This window comes from Colobus angolensis, unplaced genomic scaffold, assembly GCF_000951035.1.
Source record: "Colobus angolensis palliatus isolate OR3802 unplaced genomic scaffold, Cang.pa_1.0 Scaffold148, whole genome shotgun sequence".
Lineage (NCBI taxonomy): Eukaryota > Metazoa > Chordata > Mammalia > Primates > Cercopithecidae > Colobus > Colobus angolensis.
In genome coordinates this window covers 53,772-72,423 of record NW_012114577.1, presented here as the reverse complement: position 1 = coordinate 72,423, position 18,652 = coordinate 53,772, and the positions used below count along the sequence as shown (strand labels likewise).

At 41.1% G+C, this 18,652-nt stretch overlaps 1 protein-coding gene across 1 annotated transcript in view; it reads right to left on the bottom strand.

The window, feature by feature from the left end:
- Positions 1–2,572: 2,572 nt before the first annotated feature.
- Positions 2,573–18,652, bottom strand: part of LOC105507309 (disrupted in schizophrenia 1 protein-like) — a gene marked incomplete at its 5' end in the record, with an annotated part of 32,559 nt that continues 16,479 nt past the window's right edge. The window contains 2 exons of the mRNA XM_011935751.1: positions 2,573–7,063; positions 17,244–17,361. Coding sequence (XP_011791141.1) covers positions 6,924–7,063; positions 17,244–17,361 — 258 coding nt within the window. The remainder of the gene's footprint in view (positions 7,064–17,243; positions 17,362–18,652) is intronic.

Below are 18,652 nucleotides of genomic sequence, written 5' to 3'. Positions count from 1 at the left end.
AATTTGATAGAATATTATGTGGCCATAAAACAGTGATTATAACGATTATATAGCAAAATAGAAAATACCATAATATTAAACACAAAAGAAGAATAAAAATGTGCTGGCTATAGTTTGTTGAAAATATAGTTTTGTATGAACAAGGGCTGGAAAAATTAGAGCAGTGGGCTATGCATGAATCTTTAAAAATGATTATTTTACATTTTCTTATCGCAAATAAAAATCAAATAAGAAATCATAAAAAAAAACTGTTGCTCAACATTAATTAAGCTGATGTGTGTGTGTCTGTTTGTGTGTCGTTTAATGATTTATTGCATGGATTTAAAACCAAGAGTCCCTGGAGTTGACATTCAAAATTCTCATTGCTTGCTGGATAATTTTCACTAAGCCTTTTAACCTCTGTAGCTTGAATTCATTCCACTATAGGAAGGGCAATTTCTAGAGTAGGAGTCCAGTGTTTCTTGAGTGAATGAATAAATAGACAATGGGAAAAGGTCTCATCTCTGTAGTAAAGGTTCTGTTTCCAATGGATTCAAGAAGCTGTTTTGTCCTATTGTAAAGATGAGGGAGGTCAACTGGGCTGTTCTTCATGCTGGTGTTTGTGATTGTGTCTTCCACAGTGGAAGAGTGTATGTGATATGTACATTTAAAAGCACACCTAAAATTGGATAAAACAATGAGCGCATAAATAGTTCCTGGGGGACAATGAAGGGCAGAATGTGACTCCGTTTCCCAAGTCTCCATTCTGCCTACACAATCAATCACCTCTCAGGTCTCTTTGATCCAGGGCTCAAAGGAAGGAGACTTGATGTTATTCCCTAACCCAGAAGGGAGAGAACATGGGTTTCAGAGAGTGCTGAATTTTTAGTACTAAACCCCCAGATGTAGTTGTTCGAGAAAATGGTGAGAACAAAATCGATCTCTTGTCTTTAAAGTGATAAAAGTTTTAATGATTGTCATTCATTTCTGTATTAGTCCATTTTCATACTGCCATAAAGAACTTCCCAAGACTGGGTAATTTATAAAGGAAAGAGGTTTAATTGACTCAAAGTTCAGCGTGGCTGGGGAGGCCTCAGGAAACTTACAATGGTGGAAGGCAAAGGGGAAACAAAGCACCTTCTTCACAAGGCGGCAAGAAGGAGAAGTGCTGTGTGAAGGGGGAAGAGCCCCTTATAAAACCATCAAATCTTATCAGAACTCACTATCATGAGAAGAGCATTGGGGAAACTGCCCCCATGATTCAATTACCTCCACCTGGTCTTTCACTTGACACATGGAGATTATGGAGATTATGAGGATTATAATTCAAGGTAGATTTGGGTGGGGACACAAAGCCTAACCACATCAATTTCCTTCTCATCTTAAAATCATCTGATCACATTAAGCCATAGGTCATACTTGCCTTTTTATCACCAATATCAGGTGCATACCCTAGCACAGTGCTGGGCACACAGTAGGTAAATAAAGAGCAGATGAATCCTGCATGAGCAGCAAGGAGACCTGGGCAACCATTCAACAGCCTGTGTGCCCTGCCCTACTTGAGGGCCTACTCTCAGCCTCATTAATTATGTTTTTTTCTTAAAGAAATGATTTTATTTTGAATAGGTAAATATATGCACACAGTACCAAATGTTTAAGAGAATAGTATAGAGCAGAAAAGTAAACCTTCTTCCCATTTTTTTCCACTAAGTTGCCTGGATACCTTTCCAGTGATAGCTCTGCAGAGACAAGCACATATGTACATAAATATTTTTTTTAGCAACTGTAAAGCATTCCATACTGTGAATGTACAGTAATTTATTTAACCAGCTTCCAATTTATGCAAATGAAAATGTCAATTGTTTCTCATTTTTGTCCTTCCAAACAATGCTACAAATGCACACCTGCAATTCTGCACACATGTTTAAGTTTCTAGACACAGAATGGCTAAAAGGATGAATGGGAGAATGCATATGGGGGCTAACTAGACATCTATTTTCCCATTTGGGATCGGGAAATATTTATAAATTGACTGATGGAAATTTTTTAATTTATGATGCCTTCCTATCCAAAAGCTTAACGTGTCTTTTCGTGTATTCAATTCTTGTCTCATGTCCTTCATCTTAAAATTTCCTTCATCTAAGGGTTATGCATTTCTTATATAAATGTATTCTTAGCCATTTTCTCTTGCTTTATGTTGCTACTGAAAATTGGGTCTTTTCTTATACTCGATCTTCCAATCGTCTGCACATATGAAGCCTGTTGATTTTAGTTGTGTTGATTTTGACTGTGTTAATTGTGTGAAAGTTTTTCTACTGATTCTCTTAGGTTTTCAAGCTTACAATAACATCATCTGTGATTATTAAAGCTTTATTTTTTCTTTTCCAAATTGTAACCCTTCTATATTTTTCTTGCCTAACTAAATTAGCCAATATCTCCAGTAAAATATTTTCAGTGGTATTAAGGGTGTCTTTGTCATGTTCCCAACTCTTAGTGGTAATGTTATTTTCAATTTCCTTAATCTAGGAGTCTGGGAATAGACTATTTCATGATTTTGTGATTTACTGATATCTGGAAGTAAACACATATGCAATTCTAAAGCATGGCTTTATTATAAATGTTTTGTATAATGTAAGTAATTGTACAATTAATCATCCTGTAACAGAAAGATGAGATGAATAAACCTGATACATTTTTCTATCATTCATACTTCAAAGGACAAAAAATCATCAAGGTGCACCACGGCTTGGATATCAGCTTTTATTTTGTATAACAAAAAGTAACCTTAATGGAGCAATAAATTATATGACAAAACTCAAAGATCAGATAAGGTGAGGATATTAAAAATAAAAGTATTGAATTACGTATACAAGAAGGCCTTGACCAGTAAATGCATGGTTGCTTTTCTCCACAACACAGAATTCATAATACTGGAACACTTCTAGAAAACACCAATTGGTTGAGGATCTTCAAGAAAATCTGCCCAGTGTCAGGCTGTGAGTGGTTGTTCCTGGGATGACTGGGGAATGGTTAGGTTAGGATGATGGTGGGGTGAATATGTTTGTTGAAGCCTGTCTGAGCCTAGACTTCACAGTGAGGCTCCCCTGGCAGTGTGGGAAGCCTCATTTGCCTCAGGCTCAGTTTCTTTGACTCCCCAGCCAAGATTTCCACAGTGGCCATGTGTTCTTAACCAGGTGAACAAGTAAGTTCCATGGCTCAAAATCTCAAAAGGACATTAAAGGAACGTTAGGAAGAGCACTAGTTAAGAGCATGCTGCCTGTCTGTGACTGTTAGGTTCACTATTACTCCCCATTTTACCAGCTCTGTGCCTTAGAAAAAGGGAATTAGTCCTCTTAAGGTTCAGTTGCACCATCTACAAACACCATCCTTAGAAGGTCGATATGGAGATTATAGGATATGACTATAAAGGGCTTAGCATGGTACCAACCCTTACATGTTTCTGGGGTGGGGGAAACCAGTCTTACTGCAGGGAAAGATAAATTTCCAATATTACACACTAATTTGGAGAAGGATCAATTCAGTTTTGAAATTTCAGAAAGTTGGCCGGGTGCAGTGGCTCACACCTATAATCTCAGCACTTTAGGAGGCCGAGGTGGGTGGATCACCTGAGGTCAGGAGTTTGAGATCCTCCTGGCCAACATGGTGAAACCTTGTCTCTACTAAAAATACAAAAATCAGCCGGGCCTGGTGGCAAGCGCCTGTAATCCCAGCTACGTGGGAGGCTGAGGCAGGAGAATAGCTTGAACCCAGGAGGTGGAGGTTGCAGTGAGCCGAGATTGCGGGGCCACTGCACTCCAACCTGCGTGACAGAGCGAGACTCCATCTCAAAAAAAGAAAGAAAGAAATTTCAGAAAGTTGGATGGAACTGGGACTGTTGTGATAGACAGCATGTCCTAACTCAGGCCAGTGAAAGAAAAATGGGTGACCATTTGAAAGCCAGCATTCCAGCAAGGCAAACAGTATAATATCACACATTCTCCCACACCACATCCCAGTCACATCAGATTCTAACTCATCATTTTCAATATGTGCTTTTGCTTATGGTCTTGGCTATCTCCAACATAAATTTTTATTGTTGTTGTTTTGATGCTTTTAAATCTAAGCCTTAACTTCTCTTGGATATTTTTATGTTCCCCTGACAAAAACTGCTCTATAGTATGATTGAGGATACAAATCCTGTGTCTCCCAGGGTCAAAGTGGCTTAAGACAGTGGGGTTGTCCTGAGGAGGTGGTGTAGCCAGAAGAAGCACTCTGGCCCTTAGCAGGCTTTCTGAATGACACTCTAAGACCAAGTCAAGACAACAGATGAGTTATAGTACATGGTTCAAACATTACTCACCTGCCCAAATACTTCAAAATTTGCAGCAGGGAAATGAACACACTATCTACTAGAGGTACCAAAGAACCCTTACTTGGGGTTCAAATAATTCAAGGCAGTTATTAACTTGCAGAATTTCCAAATACAGCGTGACCTCACAGAATTATTTCATGATGGTGTCTGTGTAATACAAAACACTTGTGCTAGTGACGGTTAAGATGTCTTGTGTCTGGGAGGCTTTTTAAAAAGACATATGTCGAAGTAGGAATTTGCTATTGGCAATGTGGCCAATCCTGACTCTTCCCAAGTTTTGCTTCACTGGAATTAATTCAAGGACTCCAAGTGCCATGCGACCAGTTCATAATTTTCTTTAGACACAATTATAAATAATTGAGGAATTTGGTTCATCATTGAAAAATGAAGTCCAGGAACAAGCTAATTATACTTATTATTAAAATCTGTAGAGTGTATTTTGCTCAAGATGAAGCCATAGGGAACACAATCAGCACATTCACATATTGTGTTTTTGGTTTGTTTCCTGGACCCCAGCCAATTGCTGGCTTCTGCAGGGCCATCTCCTTGACTGAGGACAGAAGTGTGGCACAGCATGGAAGGCTGAGCAAAGCACCAGACGCCTTCTGGAAATGCCAGTGTGACTTCAGGAAATAACAAAAATGGTCTCATATCCATGGATCCTAGTGAAGGCAGGAACATCACTGTCCCTAATCACATGTATGAGAACAGAAGCACAGACAGAACCACCACTGGATTAAATTTACCGATCTGTGGCACGTAGTTATTAAGCTCAACACTCTGCAAAACTGTGAGTGTGGTTTCTACAGTGATGTAAATCAGAGTTTGGACTTGCACTTCCTCAGAGAATGCAGTGCTGTACAATACTAGATCTGTGGGATATGAATAGGAGTTACATGAAAAAAATTCACGATCCATTAAGCTTGGAAAGGTTGAGGTTAGATAAAATCAAGTGAGTTTACTTACTATAAGTTCTCACAGACTAATATGCTAATGCGCGTTGTGGTTTTCCAAGCAGATATTATGGTATGGTGTATTTATTAAAGGTACTTGACTGGAGAGGGGACTCCTTTGTTTAGAGAGCATCTCTTGGGGCCACCTTCCTCAGTGCACTTTGGGAAGTAATTTCCTAATTGAAATCAGCCTGTTTTGCAGCTGTCTCAATAGGAGTCCCAGCTGGGCCAAAGAAGCAGCCCAGCAGGAGCCTGAAGTGCCCTTGCATTATTGAGTACTGCACTGATTTACTAAGTACTACATTGCCTATATAAGTACTCAGTACTTATAGTACTGAGTACTAACTGCCCTGTGTCATTCAGTTCTGTGCTGTCCTACTGAGTACTACACTGTGTTACTGAGCACTCCACTGCCTTACTGAGCACTGCACTGCCTTACTGAGCACTGCACTGTGTTACTGAGTTTTGCACTGCCTTACTGAGTACTGCACTGCCTTACTGAGTACTGCACTGTATTACTGAGTATTGCACTGCCTTACTGAGTACTGCACTGTATTCCTGAGTACTGCACTGCCTTACTGAGTATTGCACTCCCTGAGTACTGCACTGCCTGAGTACTGCATTGTATTACTGAGTACTTCACTGCCTTACTGAGTATTGTACTGTATTACTGAGTACTGCACTATTACTGAGTATTGCACTGCCTTACTGAGTACTGCACTGCCTTACTGAGTACTGCACTGCCTGAGTACTGTATTGTGCTACTGAGTACTGCACTGCCTTACTGAGTACTGCACTGCTTTCCTAAATGCTGCACTGCCTGGCATTGAGTGAAACAGGTTCCACGGGAAAACAGAACAGGCTCAAACATTTTATACAGGTTTCCCCTGATCCATCCACAGCCTCACTATGGGTAAATTTCATAAATTTCCTGATGAAACACAGACTCTCAGGGATCCTTTCTTCAGGTGCAATCATTGCCACAAAAGGAAAATGGAAAGGTGGTATACCACTGAGAGGCTGTTGTCTTACCAAAATATCTTTTGTAAGTTGCATATTAATGTTTCTAAGATAATATTAGATCACAGGAGAAGTAAGGTGAAAAGCTGTTAATTCCAGACTCTGAGGTTAATTAGTTCTCTTAGATCGTGCACCTGTAGGAACGTGTAACAGGTATGATGACAGAGTCTTATGCTTGGTTCCCTTTTTATAGAATCTTGAATCAGGAAATGTTTTAGTTGCAGCAGAAGACAAATGCTACAGGGAAAAGAGACATTTTTCCAGAATTCACCCCAACTTCTCTCTAATGGGGGCTGAGATGAAAATATTCTCAAATCCTGTGCAAGACATTCCCATGAACGACATGGAAGAGAAATTTTTGAGTGACATTTGGAAGGAAATTCAGCAAATCCATCTCTCTCTCCATATTCCAATTTGCAGACTCCTCAGTTTCAGACTCATGAGAATGAACATGAGCCACCTTTCCACTGAAAGACCTCAAGGTTCTGTATCTCCATAATTAATTCAGGCACATTAGTTATGCAGGGGGAGGGGATAGCAGCCCCCCGGGTCCAAACTGTTGACATGGTGGCCCACCTCCCCTCTCATCCCGTCTCTCCTCAGGCTTTTGCTTCCCGGACACCAGCTGTCATGCAGGAAGCTGCAGCTTCTGTTTCCCCTGCCTCCTTTGCCGGCTGGAGCTGCAGGATCATGGCCTGCAGAGTTTCCTTCACCATCTGGAGCTCCCCCTTGAGAGACTGTGGGCACGTTGTTAAGGAGCACATTCGAAGGTGATGGTGGCCCTCTGCAGCCCCCAAGGGATTGAAGAGCACGTGAGCCTACTGGAAGCAGATGGGCACTGCCACCTAATTGCAGTTTCAAGTTCTTTCAAATTGTATGAATTAAATATTAATATAAATTTTATACTTTTTCTTTTAAGAATGACTGCAATTTCTACAATGCCTGAGGTACTGACCATCTCAAGTCAGGTCTTAAAAAGGAAATGGAAGAGACAGCTCTTAGCCGAGACAGATGGCCAACTTAGATGCTCAATGATATGCAGTTGGCGTGACCATAACTCCGGCTAAGCCCCAAGTTGGGGCGGGGCAACTGTCAGATGCAAATACTCTTGACAGTGGAAAGGGTAGAATGCTTGAAATCAAAATCTCCTTGAGAAATACAGGATTTGGGGTCACCATAAGTCGGGAGAGGCATACTGGACCAGACTCAGTTATTAACATGGTCTCTGTTCACCATTAACCAGTCTTGTCATCCTATGCAAACCAGTTAAAGCCTCAGTTTTCTCTTAAGATGATGACTTTGAAACCCCTCCAGGTCTAACCTGCTGTTATCTGTTAGTATATTCCCAGGGACTAGGAAGGGCACTCAAGACTAGATAGAGTCCATCAAAGGGCAGAGAGTTTGCTTTCTCCGGTTTGGTTGGTTGGTTCGTTGGTTCTTTTTTTTCCTTAAGCTGTTGGGCTCTTCGTTTTCTAACCTATAAAGTTATTTCTCACATGAAGAAAACAATCATAGAGAACTTAGCAAACAGTAATAGATAAGGCTGTAGTTCTCTTAAGAAACGGGTTCTCATCTGGGTGTTCAAGCAGGGGAATGTTTAACCAACAGTGGTTTTTCTGTCCACACATCATCCAGTTCATCCTTTCCCTTTTCACTTGTAGTCAGAACAACTCTAAGACAAATGCAGGGTGAGAGTTGGGTTTAACAAGCAAACTGATCCATTTTCATCCAACAGGGACCAAGGGGGAAAGTAGAAATATGTTGACACCACCTAAATATGCTGAAGTCATCACATGAAGCCAGACCACTCCAATAGTACTAGATCAGACACGGAGGGAATGGAGAGCTTCGGGAAAGGGAGTCTGACTGTTTACAGACCACCTATACTACCATGTGGTTCTCCCAAAGTGCAATGTCAATGCAAGAACAAGAGAAAAAGACACCCTTACAAACCACTGTGGAAAGCGTTCCCTTTCTTTTTCTTTCCTTTTTTTTTTTTTTTTCTTTTTTGAGACAGAGTTTTGCACTTGTAGCCCAGGCTAGAGTGCAATGGTGTGATCTCGGCTCACTGCAACCTCCGTCTCCGGGGTTCAAGTGATTCTCCTGCCTCAGCCTCCCAAGTAGCTGGGATTATAGATGTCTGCCACCATGCTAATTTTTGTATTTTTAGTAGAAATGGGGTTTCACCAGGTTGACCACGCTGGTCTCGAATCCCTGACTTCAGGCAATCTGCCTGCCTCGGCTTCCCAAAGTGCTGGGATTACAGGCGTGAGCCACCATGCCCGTCCTCCTTTTTTCAACAAGGAACTTCAGAGGATCCTGGGAATTATGCAAACGAATCTCTTCTAAGCAAATGTGCTGAACCACCCTGAAAAGTTCTGGCAGTTTTTCACCTTCTTGAAGCTTCACCAGACTCTATCATTTGTGTAATTTATATGCATTTACTACTAGGGTTCTCTCCTTGCATTTGAACTTGAGGAAAATGGGAGGTGGGTAGGAGGGGGTCCAAGGGAGGAAAGAATCCAATATTTGCCTTTCTTTTTCTTTTTCTTTTTCTTTTTTTTAAAGAGGCTTTGGTTGCTTCCATTTCTTGCATAGCTCTGCTAATCTTTAGTGAAAACATATACGACTTCATACAAGCAAAAGCGTAAGTGGTCCCAGACTGAATACCAAACTGGAATTTAATCACAAAGTTATGCTACATCTACGAAGAGCAGGCACGGAACTTAAGCAGTTTATGAATCCTGACAAACTCCTGAGATTTAATTACCTTTGACATGTAGCCTGGGACTACATGCCGCTATTTGTAATGTGCTAAATGATGACAAAGGTTTTTAGAGAGAGAACGTGAATCAAAATGTGATGTTTCTTTAAAAACTCATAAAACATCTGGCACTGGCAGAACACACTGAAAAGGTTAAAAGTAAGGAGTGAGAAGTTTCAAAAGCAAAAGACGAAGTTAGTCTATAACTAAATTAACACATCAGCCCCTCATACAACAATTACTAACACAGATAGGGGTCAGAAAACCAGCATTTGAGGAGGTAACTCCCTAGCTATGGTGAGCTTGGCAACTCATTGAACGCTTAATTATTCTACTTGTAAAATACTGAATCTCGTACCTTCCTCACAGGGTTAGGGTTCAAAGAAATATTTTTTTCCTTGTGAGAGTATAGTGTCTTTTGTGAGTCGTCATGAGATTTAAAGTTTATTTCTTAATATAACAGATGTAACAAATACCTTAGGCTCTGTCAAAGCAGGGCTGGACATCAGAAATCCTAGAAACTTCATTTAATGAGCCTGCGGGGGTCATAATCATTAAAATAATAATTAAAATCATATTTTATTTGCAAAGTACTTCTCTCTAACCAACCTGCCTCTATGATTCCTTACAAAGTGTGAGTTACAAAGCATTTTGGATGTACTGAAATGAAAGAGTGCCTAGGGAAAAATGCACAATGGGGTGGGGAAAAGCACATTCGAGAATAATTTGTATGGAATGATCCTAATTTTGCAAACAAAGACTATTGAGATAAGCCATTTATAGGTCTAGAAAAGGGCTTCAGGAGGACAAAGTAGTGATCTCCAGGTAGAGGCACTGGGAGGGAAACAGCTTTTTTATTTTCCATACTTCTGTGATATTCACCATGGAAATGTATTGCTTTCATATTTAAATCAATATGTTTATAAAATAAACCACTGGAAACATTTCCCTGTTAAGCAGTTGGGAGAAATGAAAGTGCAGAGGGAGACCCTCATTCTTTCTTTCATTCATTCAAACATGCAAATGTTTCCTGAGTTTCCACTGTGTGCTAACAAATGTTATGGACACAGCAGTACAGGAGTGAATCAAAGTCACTGCTATCATGGATGGCATAAATACCTACGAGAGCAGCAGACAGTAAACAGGCGCCATGTTGATAGTATGTCCAGCTGTGCTGTGTTCACAGTGAGATGGGAGGAGCTGTGGGAGGACCTCAAGCAGAGGGGTGACATCATCAGTTTGGCTGCTGTACTGAAAATGGATTAAAGGGGGTAAGGGCAGAAGCACAGAGTGACCAGTTAGGAAACCACTGCAATCGTTCAGGCAAGAAACAATCATGGCTTGACCAGGGTAGTGGCAGTGGAGGTAGTAGAGGTGGCTAGATTCTGGATGTGTTTTGCAGATACAATCGAGCATATGGGGTGATAGACTGGATGTGGGACATGGAAAATGGAAAAGCCATCAAGAAGGACTCCCTGATTTTTTTATCTGAGCAAATAATTAGAAAAACACAAAACACATCTGTATTTTATTAAGAAGGAGAGGACTAGGAATGAGCGTTTGGTGTTTTTGGTAGAGGAGGGAAGGAATTGGATTTTAGACAGGATAAGTTGGACAAGCTTATTAGCCAAGAGAAGATGCTAAGTAGAAAATAGATAAAAGTCTGGCATTCATATTGAACCATATATTGTTTAAAAATATTTTGCAACATTTTCTCACTGACTTACAGAAAAATAAGCTATCTCATTTGATATATCTAAGCAAGATCTTAAGGCTAAGTAGTAGCTATAATCAGATTTTCTGATCACTAATCCAATAAGCTCATAGTTGAAGCCCATTGAGACACTTGACCTTGACCTTAATTGTTGTCAAAGAACTGAAAAACAATTGGAATTTTAGGCAAATTGAAATTTTAGGCAAATTCCAAAACTATTGAAATTTTAGGCAAATCCCAAAACTAGAACAGAGGTGCAAACTGCACCTGACTGCAAGAATAGGCCTCAAAAAAGCAGAATAATTCTTATAAGGCCTGTGCCTTAGGGACCTGAGTTGCTATGTATCTGCCCCCCATAATAGATATGTCACCAAGTACCTGTGGTATCTAAGAAAATTAGCAGATTCTTTATAACAATGTCACAGGGATGAACATCCTAACATCTTTAAAACACCTTTGGAACCCAAGCCCATTCTTTACCTCCCTGGAATAGACTATCCACACGGCAGGTAAGTATGTAACTTGTTAAAAATGTCTGTGTTTGCAATAGTAAAGGAGTAAGACAGCAGGACACCTGCATTCAGGAATAGATGATAAGGCAATATTGTGATTTGGGGCACCATTTGCAAAAGATTCTGGAATTCTTTAGCTGGAGTCTTCTGTATTTATAAGAAAACAATTGAGTGTCTTACTGTCAATGAAATGTCCAAGTGAGCATTTCAATGGCTTAGTCAAATTTAGGTCTTCGGTTCATCTGACCTAGTTTGATTCAAAAAGAAACAATAGTACAAGTTGAGCATCCCAAATCCCCAAATCCAAAATTTGAAACGCTCTAAAATCCAAAACCTTCTGAGCACTGACGTGATGTTCAAAGGAAATGCTCATTGGAACATTTCAGATTTTGGATTTTTGGATTTGGTGTGCTCAACTGGTAAGTATAATGCAAATATTCCACCATCTGAAAAAATCAGAACTTCAAAACACTTCTAGTCCCAAGCATTTCGGGTAAGGGACCCTCTTATCATTTGAAAGTGCTGCTCCTATGCTACATTATTTCTTCTTACCACCATTCCTTCCTGGGTAGCCACTACAGCCCATAGTGCTGGAGAATTTAGTACTGGAGATCCTCATGGAAAAGCCATGAGGATCGCAGTCTTTTAAGAGAAAAGAGGAAAACCTTGACTATACCCAAGACTTGATTCAAAGAATTTGATACTTGTACACGGAAACTCTGTGTTGCCTACCTTGTGCCAAGCCCACCTCGTGCTTAGCCAGAAGCAGGATAGCCCTGTGTCTACACCCTTGCCCTTCCCCACTCACTGTGGGGCTCCAACTCTTCCTTGTCCGGTTTCAAAGCCAAGTGAGAGCCTAAGGAAAGAACTGTGACTACTATATCTGCACCAGCCCACCACCCACAAAGCTTTAGATACTGCCATCTTAGGCTCTGGGTTTTCTTTCTTTTCTTTCTTTTCTTTCCTTTCCTTCTTTTCTTCCCTTTTTCTCCCTTCCCTTCTTTCCCTTTTCCCTTCCCTTCCCTTCTCCTTTCCCTTGTCTCTTCTCCCTTCCCTTCTCTTCCCTTCCTTCTCCTTTCCCTCTCCCTTCTCTCCCCTTTTCTTTCCTCTTTTCCTTTTCCTTTCCTTTCCCCTCCTTCCCTCCCTCCTTTCTCTTTCTTTTCTTTCTTTCTTTTTCTTCCTTTCTTTTCTTTCTCCTTTCTTTTTCTTTCTTTCTCCTTCCTTCCTTCCTTCCTTCCCTTCCTTCCTTCCTCCCTCCCTCCCTTCCTTCCTTGCTTCCTTCCTTCCTGTTCTCTCTCTCTCTCTCCCTCTTCTCTCCCTCTTTCCTTCCTTCCTTCCCACCCTCCTTCTTTGGCAGTGTCTTACTTTGTTGCTCAGGGTGGAGTGTAGTGGTGTGCAATCTCAGCTCACTGCGACCTCCACCTCCTGGGTTCAAGCAATTTTCATGCCTCTGGAGTAGCTGGGACTACAGGTGCGCACCATCACGCCCAGTTAATTTTTGTATTTTTAATAGAGATAGGGTTTTGCCATGCTGCCTAGGCTGGTCTTGAACTCCTGGTCTCAAGCAATCCACCCATCTCAGCCTCCCAAAGTGCTGGGATTAAGGTGTAAGCCACCACACCCGGCCAGGCTCTGGATTTTTTTTATCTATAAACTATGTGAGTGGAGCTCCATGATCCACATGATCCCTCTTCCAGCCCCTCAGCTCTAGAAGTGGAAAACATCTCCAAGGAGGCAGGACAATTTCCCATAATTCCTGTTACCTTGGTCTGTTCAAGCTAAAAATTTGAAAGTTGAACTAAACCAGGGTCCTACAGAGCTGTGGTGCTTGCGCACAAGCCTGGATGTATTTAGAGCATGCCATCGAGCACCACCAAAACTAATCAATTGGGCACCATGCACTCCAGATAAGCAGAGAAATAGAATTCCACAAGGGCTTCCCAGACATGAATGTAAATACAACTGCAAATAGAACCAGAGTGTCTCTACGTCGTCTATGACTGAGGGGCAGGCAGAGCTGCCCTGAGGGCTTTGAAATATGCCAAAAATGTACATATCACAAGTGTACTTCTTTTCCTTTGAAAGTGTGTTGTAGAAATTGAAGGAGAAAGAAAATGAGAAAATTCCTGCTTAAAAATCCACCTTAATTTGGAAGGCTTTTGGTTACAACATTTTGAGCATGGAGGAGACATTGCACACAATCAAAATGTTTTTCAAAACATAACTGCTAATTAGGACCCCAGATGACTGTGAAAATGCACTAGAGATTCACGCTACTGCTCCTGGAAGTCCCAGCTTGACTGGCTGTGAAGTCACACCTCCTGTCCCCTTCTCAGGCACTAGGCGTGAGCCACCTCTCCACCGCCAGCTCTCCCAATTAGTGGTGCAGACTGTTTTCAGACACTCACTGCCACAGTAGCTGATGGGTTTGTGTTGTTATTTGGTCATGCTACATGTAATTTGGTGAGCCTGTCAGGACGATGAAGAGGCATGGGCTGTTTCTTCTCCCTCCTTGGATTTGTCAATCAGTGTCTTCTTGATAAAAGTAGGAGACACCCAGTAGGCTGCCCATAACATGGATATTAAATTAGGAGGCCACAAGGACCTATTTGGAAACTCAGTCTCACTGCCCACCCCTAGCCTCTGTTGATGCCACACTAATAGTCCTTATGCACACATATAGTTTATACAAAAAGTAAGTGTTTTCCACACAAAGAATAAACATCCATGGTAACATCTGTGGCTTGAGTCTCTCAGACGTGGACGTCCAATGTGGGCTTACATTAATCACATTCCAATGTGGACTTAGATTAATTGGGTACCCTCTACCTCACATGCACAGTAGGCTCTGGCAGCGTGCTTAATGGAATCAAACAAAATACTGCACTCACTGTGCAATCCTTCTGTATCGCTGACAACAAGCTGTTTCTTTCAGCCACACTCAGCATTGTATCTTTGATCAAACATGGAAATATAAACCAGTCAGAGTTTAGCTGTAGGATTCTGGCAGCCTCTCTGAATCTCTAGAGAAGCTCTAATTTGAAACAACGGCTTTTGTTTGTGTAGGGGAGCCTCCGTAGAGCCTTGTAAACATGTCTTTCTATCTTAGGGTGTAATGTTCCACTCAAATTTAAGTGCCTCTTTGTATGAATTCAAAGACACCTTCTGTGTATTTATTCTCAATCAGTGACAGAACAAAAGACTGGAATTTGAAGAAAAGTCTGGATTGAACTCCATATCATTGTGTAGATTTTATTGGAGGGAGGGAGAGAGCTGACTTCGGTATCTAAACCAGTGCTTCTCTGCTTATCACAGCAGAGATCAGCGAAATTCTCAAAAAACGTAACATCAGTTACATACTTTTATTATAGCTTAAAATTTTAAAGTAATTGTTTGTTCCATGGAACAGACCTGTCCATTTACGTACAGGCAATAGCTACTTTCTGATGGGCCAAATAGGACCATGGGGCTTGTGGCTGGAAAGTTCTGCTACTCATCAGAAATGACCTTGTGCCAGCCAAGTCGTTCTTATTTTTCGACTGTCAAGTCTTGTTTTTCTTCAACTGTCAAGTAGGGATAATAATCCCTATCTATTTATAGACGTTTTATTAGAATTAAATGACTTTTCATCTAAGCTATTGTGGAGCTACTGATTGATTCCTTTAAGTGTTTATTACAAAATAGTTGAATCAATCTACCTTGAAACTTTTTGTGCATAAATGGGATGTTCTTGGAGCTTGTGACTAACTTACTAAGAACTGTGAGACAAATGGACTTGAATAACACTTTTCTACCTAAAATCATGCACTTACCCATGGCTACGTTAAACGTACATTGTGAATATGGCCTTATTGAACCCCCATAAAAACCTTAGAGGTGTATGTTATCCTGACGTTACAGATGGGAACCCTAATGCTTAAAGAGGCATTATCACTTATCCATGATCCCACTGCTACTAAATCTGGCTTGGATCAGCTGTGGAAAAACTAAAAGGATCTTGTTTAAACACTGCTTAACCCCTTTTATTCTCAGGGGTCTCTGCTAGACCTGCCTCCCAGCTCTAGTAAAAATACGATCCAATTCCCCAGAATCAAACTAACTTTTTAGAAAATTTCACAACAAGAGACCAGCACAGAACCCTGACTGCAGCCCTTAGAACTGCTACCTGAAGACAGAGGTACCTCCCACTCAGGAACTGCCCATTTGCTGGGCTGGGGAACAGGAACTCCTTCCTCTCCACTGACTCTCTGCAGTGGGTTGCTCCTCTGTGTCCCATCATCTGCCCATTTGCTGGGAGCCATACCACCTTAGATGTGCTCAAAGATTTGTGACCCCATGAACATGGAATAAATAAAAACACCATCCTTATTCTATGTTTCTATGTTTCTTTGGGAAACTTTCTGATAATAGCTTAAATACAAGATTCTTAAGAGGCAGGAAATTATGAAGAACAGAGTATCTGCTTTTCAAAATTTACCTAAAGCAATGTGAAAATCGTTGCTGATTAAGTTGAATAAATTTTCTGCTCAGCTTAATAAACAAGGTCAAAAATATAAAGTTATAGCAAGGAAGGAAGCGTAGCATTGGATCTATCATTGTCACAGATCTGAGTATTTGTGACTGAGATTAATCCTTGGCCATTCAAAGCTACTTACACACACACACACACACACACACACACAGCCCATAAAGTATGGTAAAAACTGGAATTCTAAAAAGTAAGACAGCAATGACAAGCAAAGACCAAAATAGCTAAATTTCTCACAAATGCATCTAATAAAAGACATTCTACTGAATAGAAAGATGAATAGGGAAGTGTTTTTGGCTACAGAAGTGTCAACTTGTGATTAAATAACTGAAAGGATATAGGGCTGCATATCCCTTCACCCACTGTGTACCCATTCATTTGCTCTCAGCAGAACTGGTGACAAACTGTGTCTACAGATCAAGATAGAACGGAGTGCTTCATATGGATGTATACCTAAGCCAGTATGTTCTCAAGCCATCTTACTCACTAGCAGCTAGTTTTGAGGAAGGTGTTTATAGGTTAACACCAAGGATGTTAAGTCTGGTGCAAGAAATTCTATCACTGGGAACCAGAAAGGACTAAACTGACTGAGTTCAACCATGTGTACATGGTTAGAAGTTGAAAGGAAATAATCCAAAGTCCTGTTTGTTTTGTTACTTACTGCCCATTACTAGGTAGAGTTGCTAGATAAAGAAACTCAGAGGTGGATTTAGGACACTTGGTATTGAAAAAGCTCATAGGAAAATGAGCCAGTCAACTGTTTTCTTCCACCAGGGCCACACAGAGCCAGCTTTACACCCACTGGAAACTGCATTTTGCTTTGGCTTCCTTGTGTGCATGTCTGAACTTAATTGTTAGCGGTTGGGTTTAGCAATTAAAAATACTGAATTGCGGCCAGATGTGGTGGCTCAAGCCTGTAATCCCAGCACTTTAGGAGGCCAAGGCGGGTGGATGACTTGAGGTCAGGAGTTCTAGATCAGCCTGTCAAACATGGTGAAACCCCGTCTCTACTAAAAATACAAAAAAATTAGCTGGGCATGCTGGCAGGCGCCTGTAATCCCAGCTACTCAGGAGGCTGAGGCAGGAGAATCGCTTGAACCCAGGAGGTGGAGGTTGCAGTGAGCTGAGATCACACTATTGCACTCCAGTCTGGGCATCAAAAGCGAGACTCTATCTCAAAAAAAAAGAAAAAGAAAAGAAAAGAAAAAAAATACTGAATTGCTTACTGAAAACTAGAGAGAAAATATTTCATACCTGATAATCTCAGAGATCTGAGGTGCTCTGCACTATAAATAACAGCAGCATCTATTTGTTGCCATCTTCTGAGGCATAATTACCCTTTAAAGACTTTCTTTTATAAAATAACTTTGTCTTGCTTAATCTGCAAGATGAAAAGGATATGAATGAGATCTTCATCGTGACTGTGAATTGCTGTGTGAAGTTGCTCTTCCAAGTACAATAGCTTCTTGCCTATGTCTTCACACTTTTCTCCAAGTTCTGCAGAAAGGATGTAAGATTCCTGGCAAGAGGGGTGGGGGAAACAAGATCACTGGTTAGAGCCGTGAACACAGACAGTACACAAAGGGAAGCTTCCTGGAAAGGGCTCTCCCAGTTTCTGCACCTCAGTCAGAATTGTGCTAGGGCCTGTGTCTCCCCCAGGGATCAAACTTGAGAAGTTGTGAACTGATTTCAAGTTATGACCAAAGAATGAGCTTTGTCTACATAGTTCCACAGGCTACCTCCCTTGTCTGGTCATTTCAAAGTGTTGCTTCCAGTATGTCAAGTCCCAAAGTGGATTTATCAAACAGAAACTCTGAATCTTCCAGCTGTATCAATGGGCAAATCCAAAATTTAATAGGGATTCTAAAAAAAGTGGGGAGAGGGGTCACAGGAGCAACTGGGCTAACCTGTAAGGACAAAGGGAATATTCCTTTAAGGACACAGGAATTGACTAGGGCACTGAACATTTGTTTACACACTGACCACAGTCCCTGAATGCTAGAATGTAAGTGCCATGAGGTGTATATTGCACATACAGCTGCTGCTACCACCATCATATACGGGAGTTTAAGCCCCATAAGAGCAGGATGATGATGTCTTGCTTGCTGCTGGTCCTAGAGTCCCTGGCAGAGTATCTGGCACATGACAGGCAGGTAGTATTGATTGATTTAAGGAATGAACAGTTGAGTCTTAGAGCTCCTTCCTTCTCTCATGTTTTCCCTTCAAACTTATTTCTATGAGCCAGAAAAGGGCCTTCTTTATGTCACTTTCCTACACAAAATCACCATAGAGCAGAGTCTAAACTCTGCCTTCATATGACCTGGCACAAAGCCCATGGTTCAGCTGTATCCCCTCTACTCCCCTAAAGGCACGCTAAGCTCTGCCAGCCAGACTAACCTGGTTGCCTTCTCTCATGCTGTTCTTCTTGCCCATGCATACTTCCCCATTCTTCTCTGAAACCCAACCTTTCCTTCAAAGGCCCCAAATAATAATTTCATCTTGTAGGGCAATCATTCTGATAAGTGCTGTGTCCACTCAACTGAGGTAAGCTCCCTGTGGGTAAGAGCCATGGGTTCATCATTCATCCCAGGGCCCCAAGTTGAATGCTGGGCATGTAGAAGGCCACAGACTTGTAAAGGAAAACAATTAACAAGGTTAAGAAAATGAGAACAAAAGACAGAGATTCTTAGAATAAATCAGGGGGAGAAGCAAGAAATGAGCTCAGAAATAAAACTTAAATGTAAAGGTAATATTTCCTCAACTAAGAGTGAAAAGCTTAGAAGATACACCAAAATTTTTTGCAGGTCAGA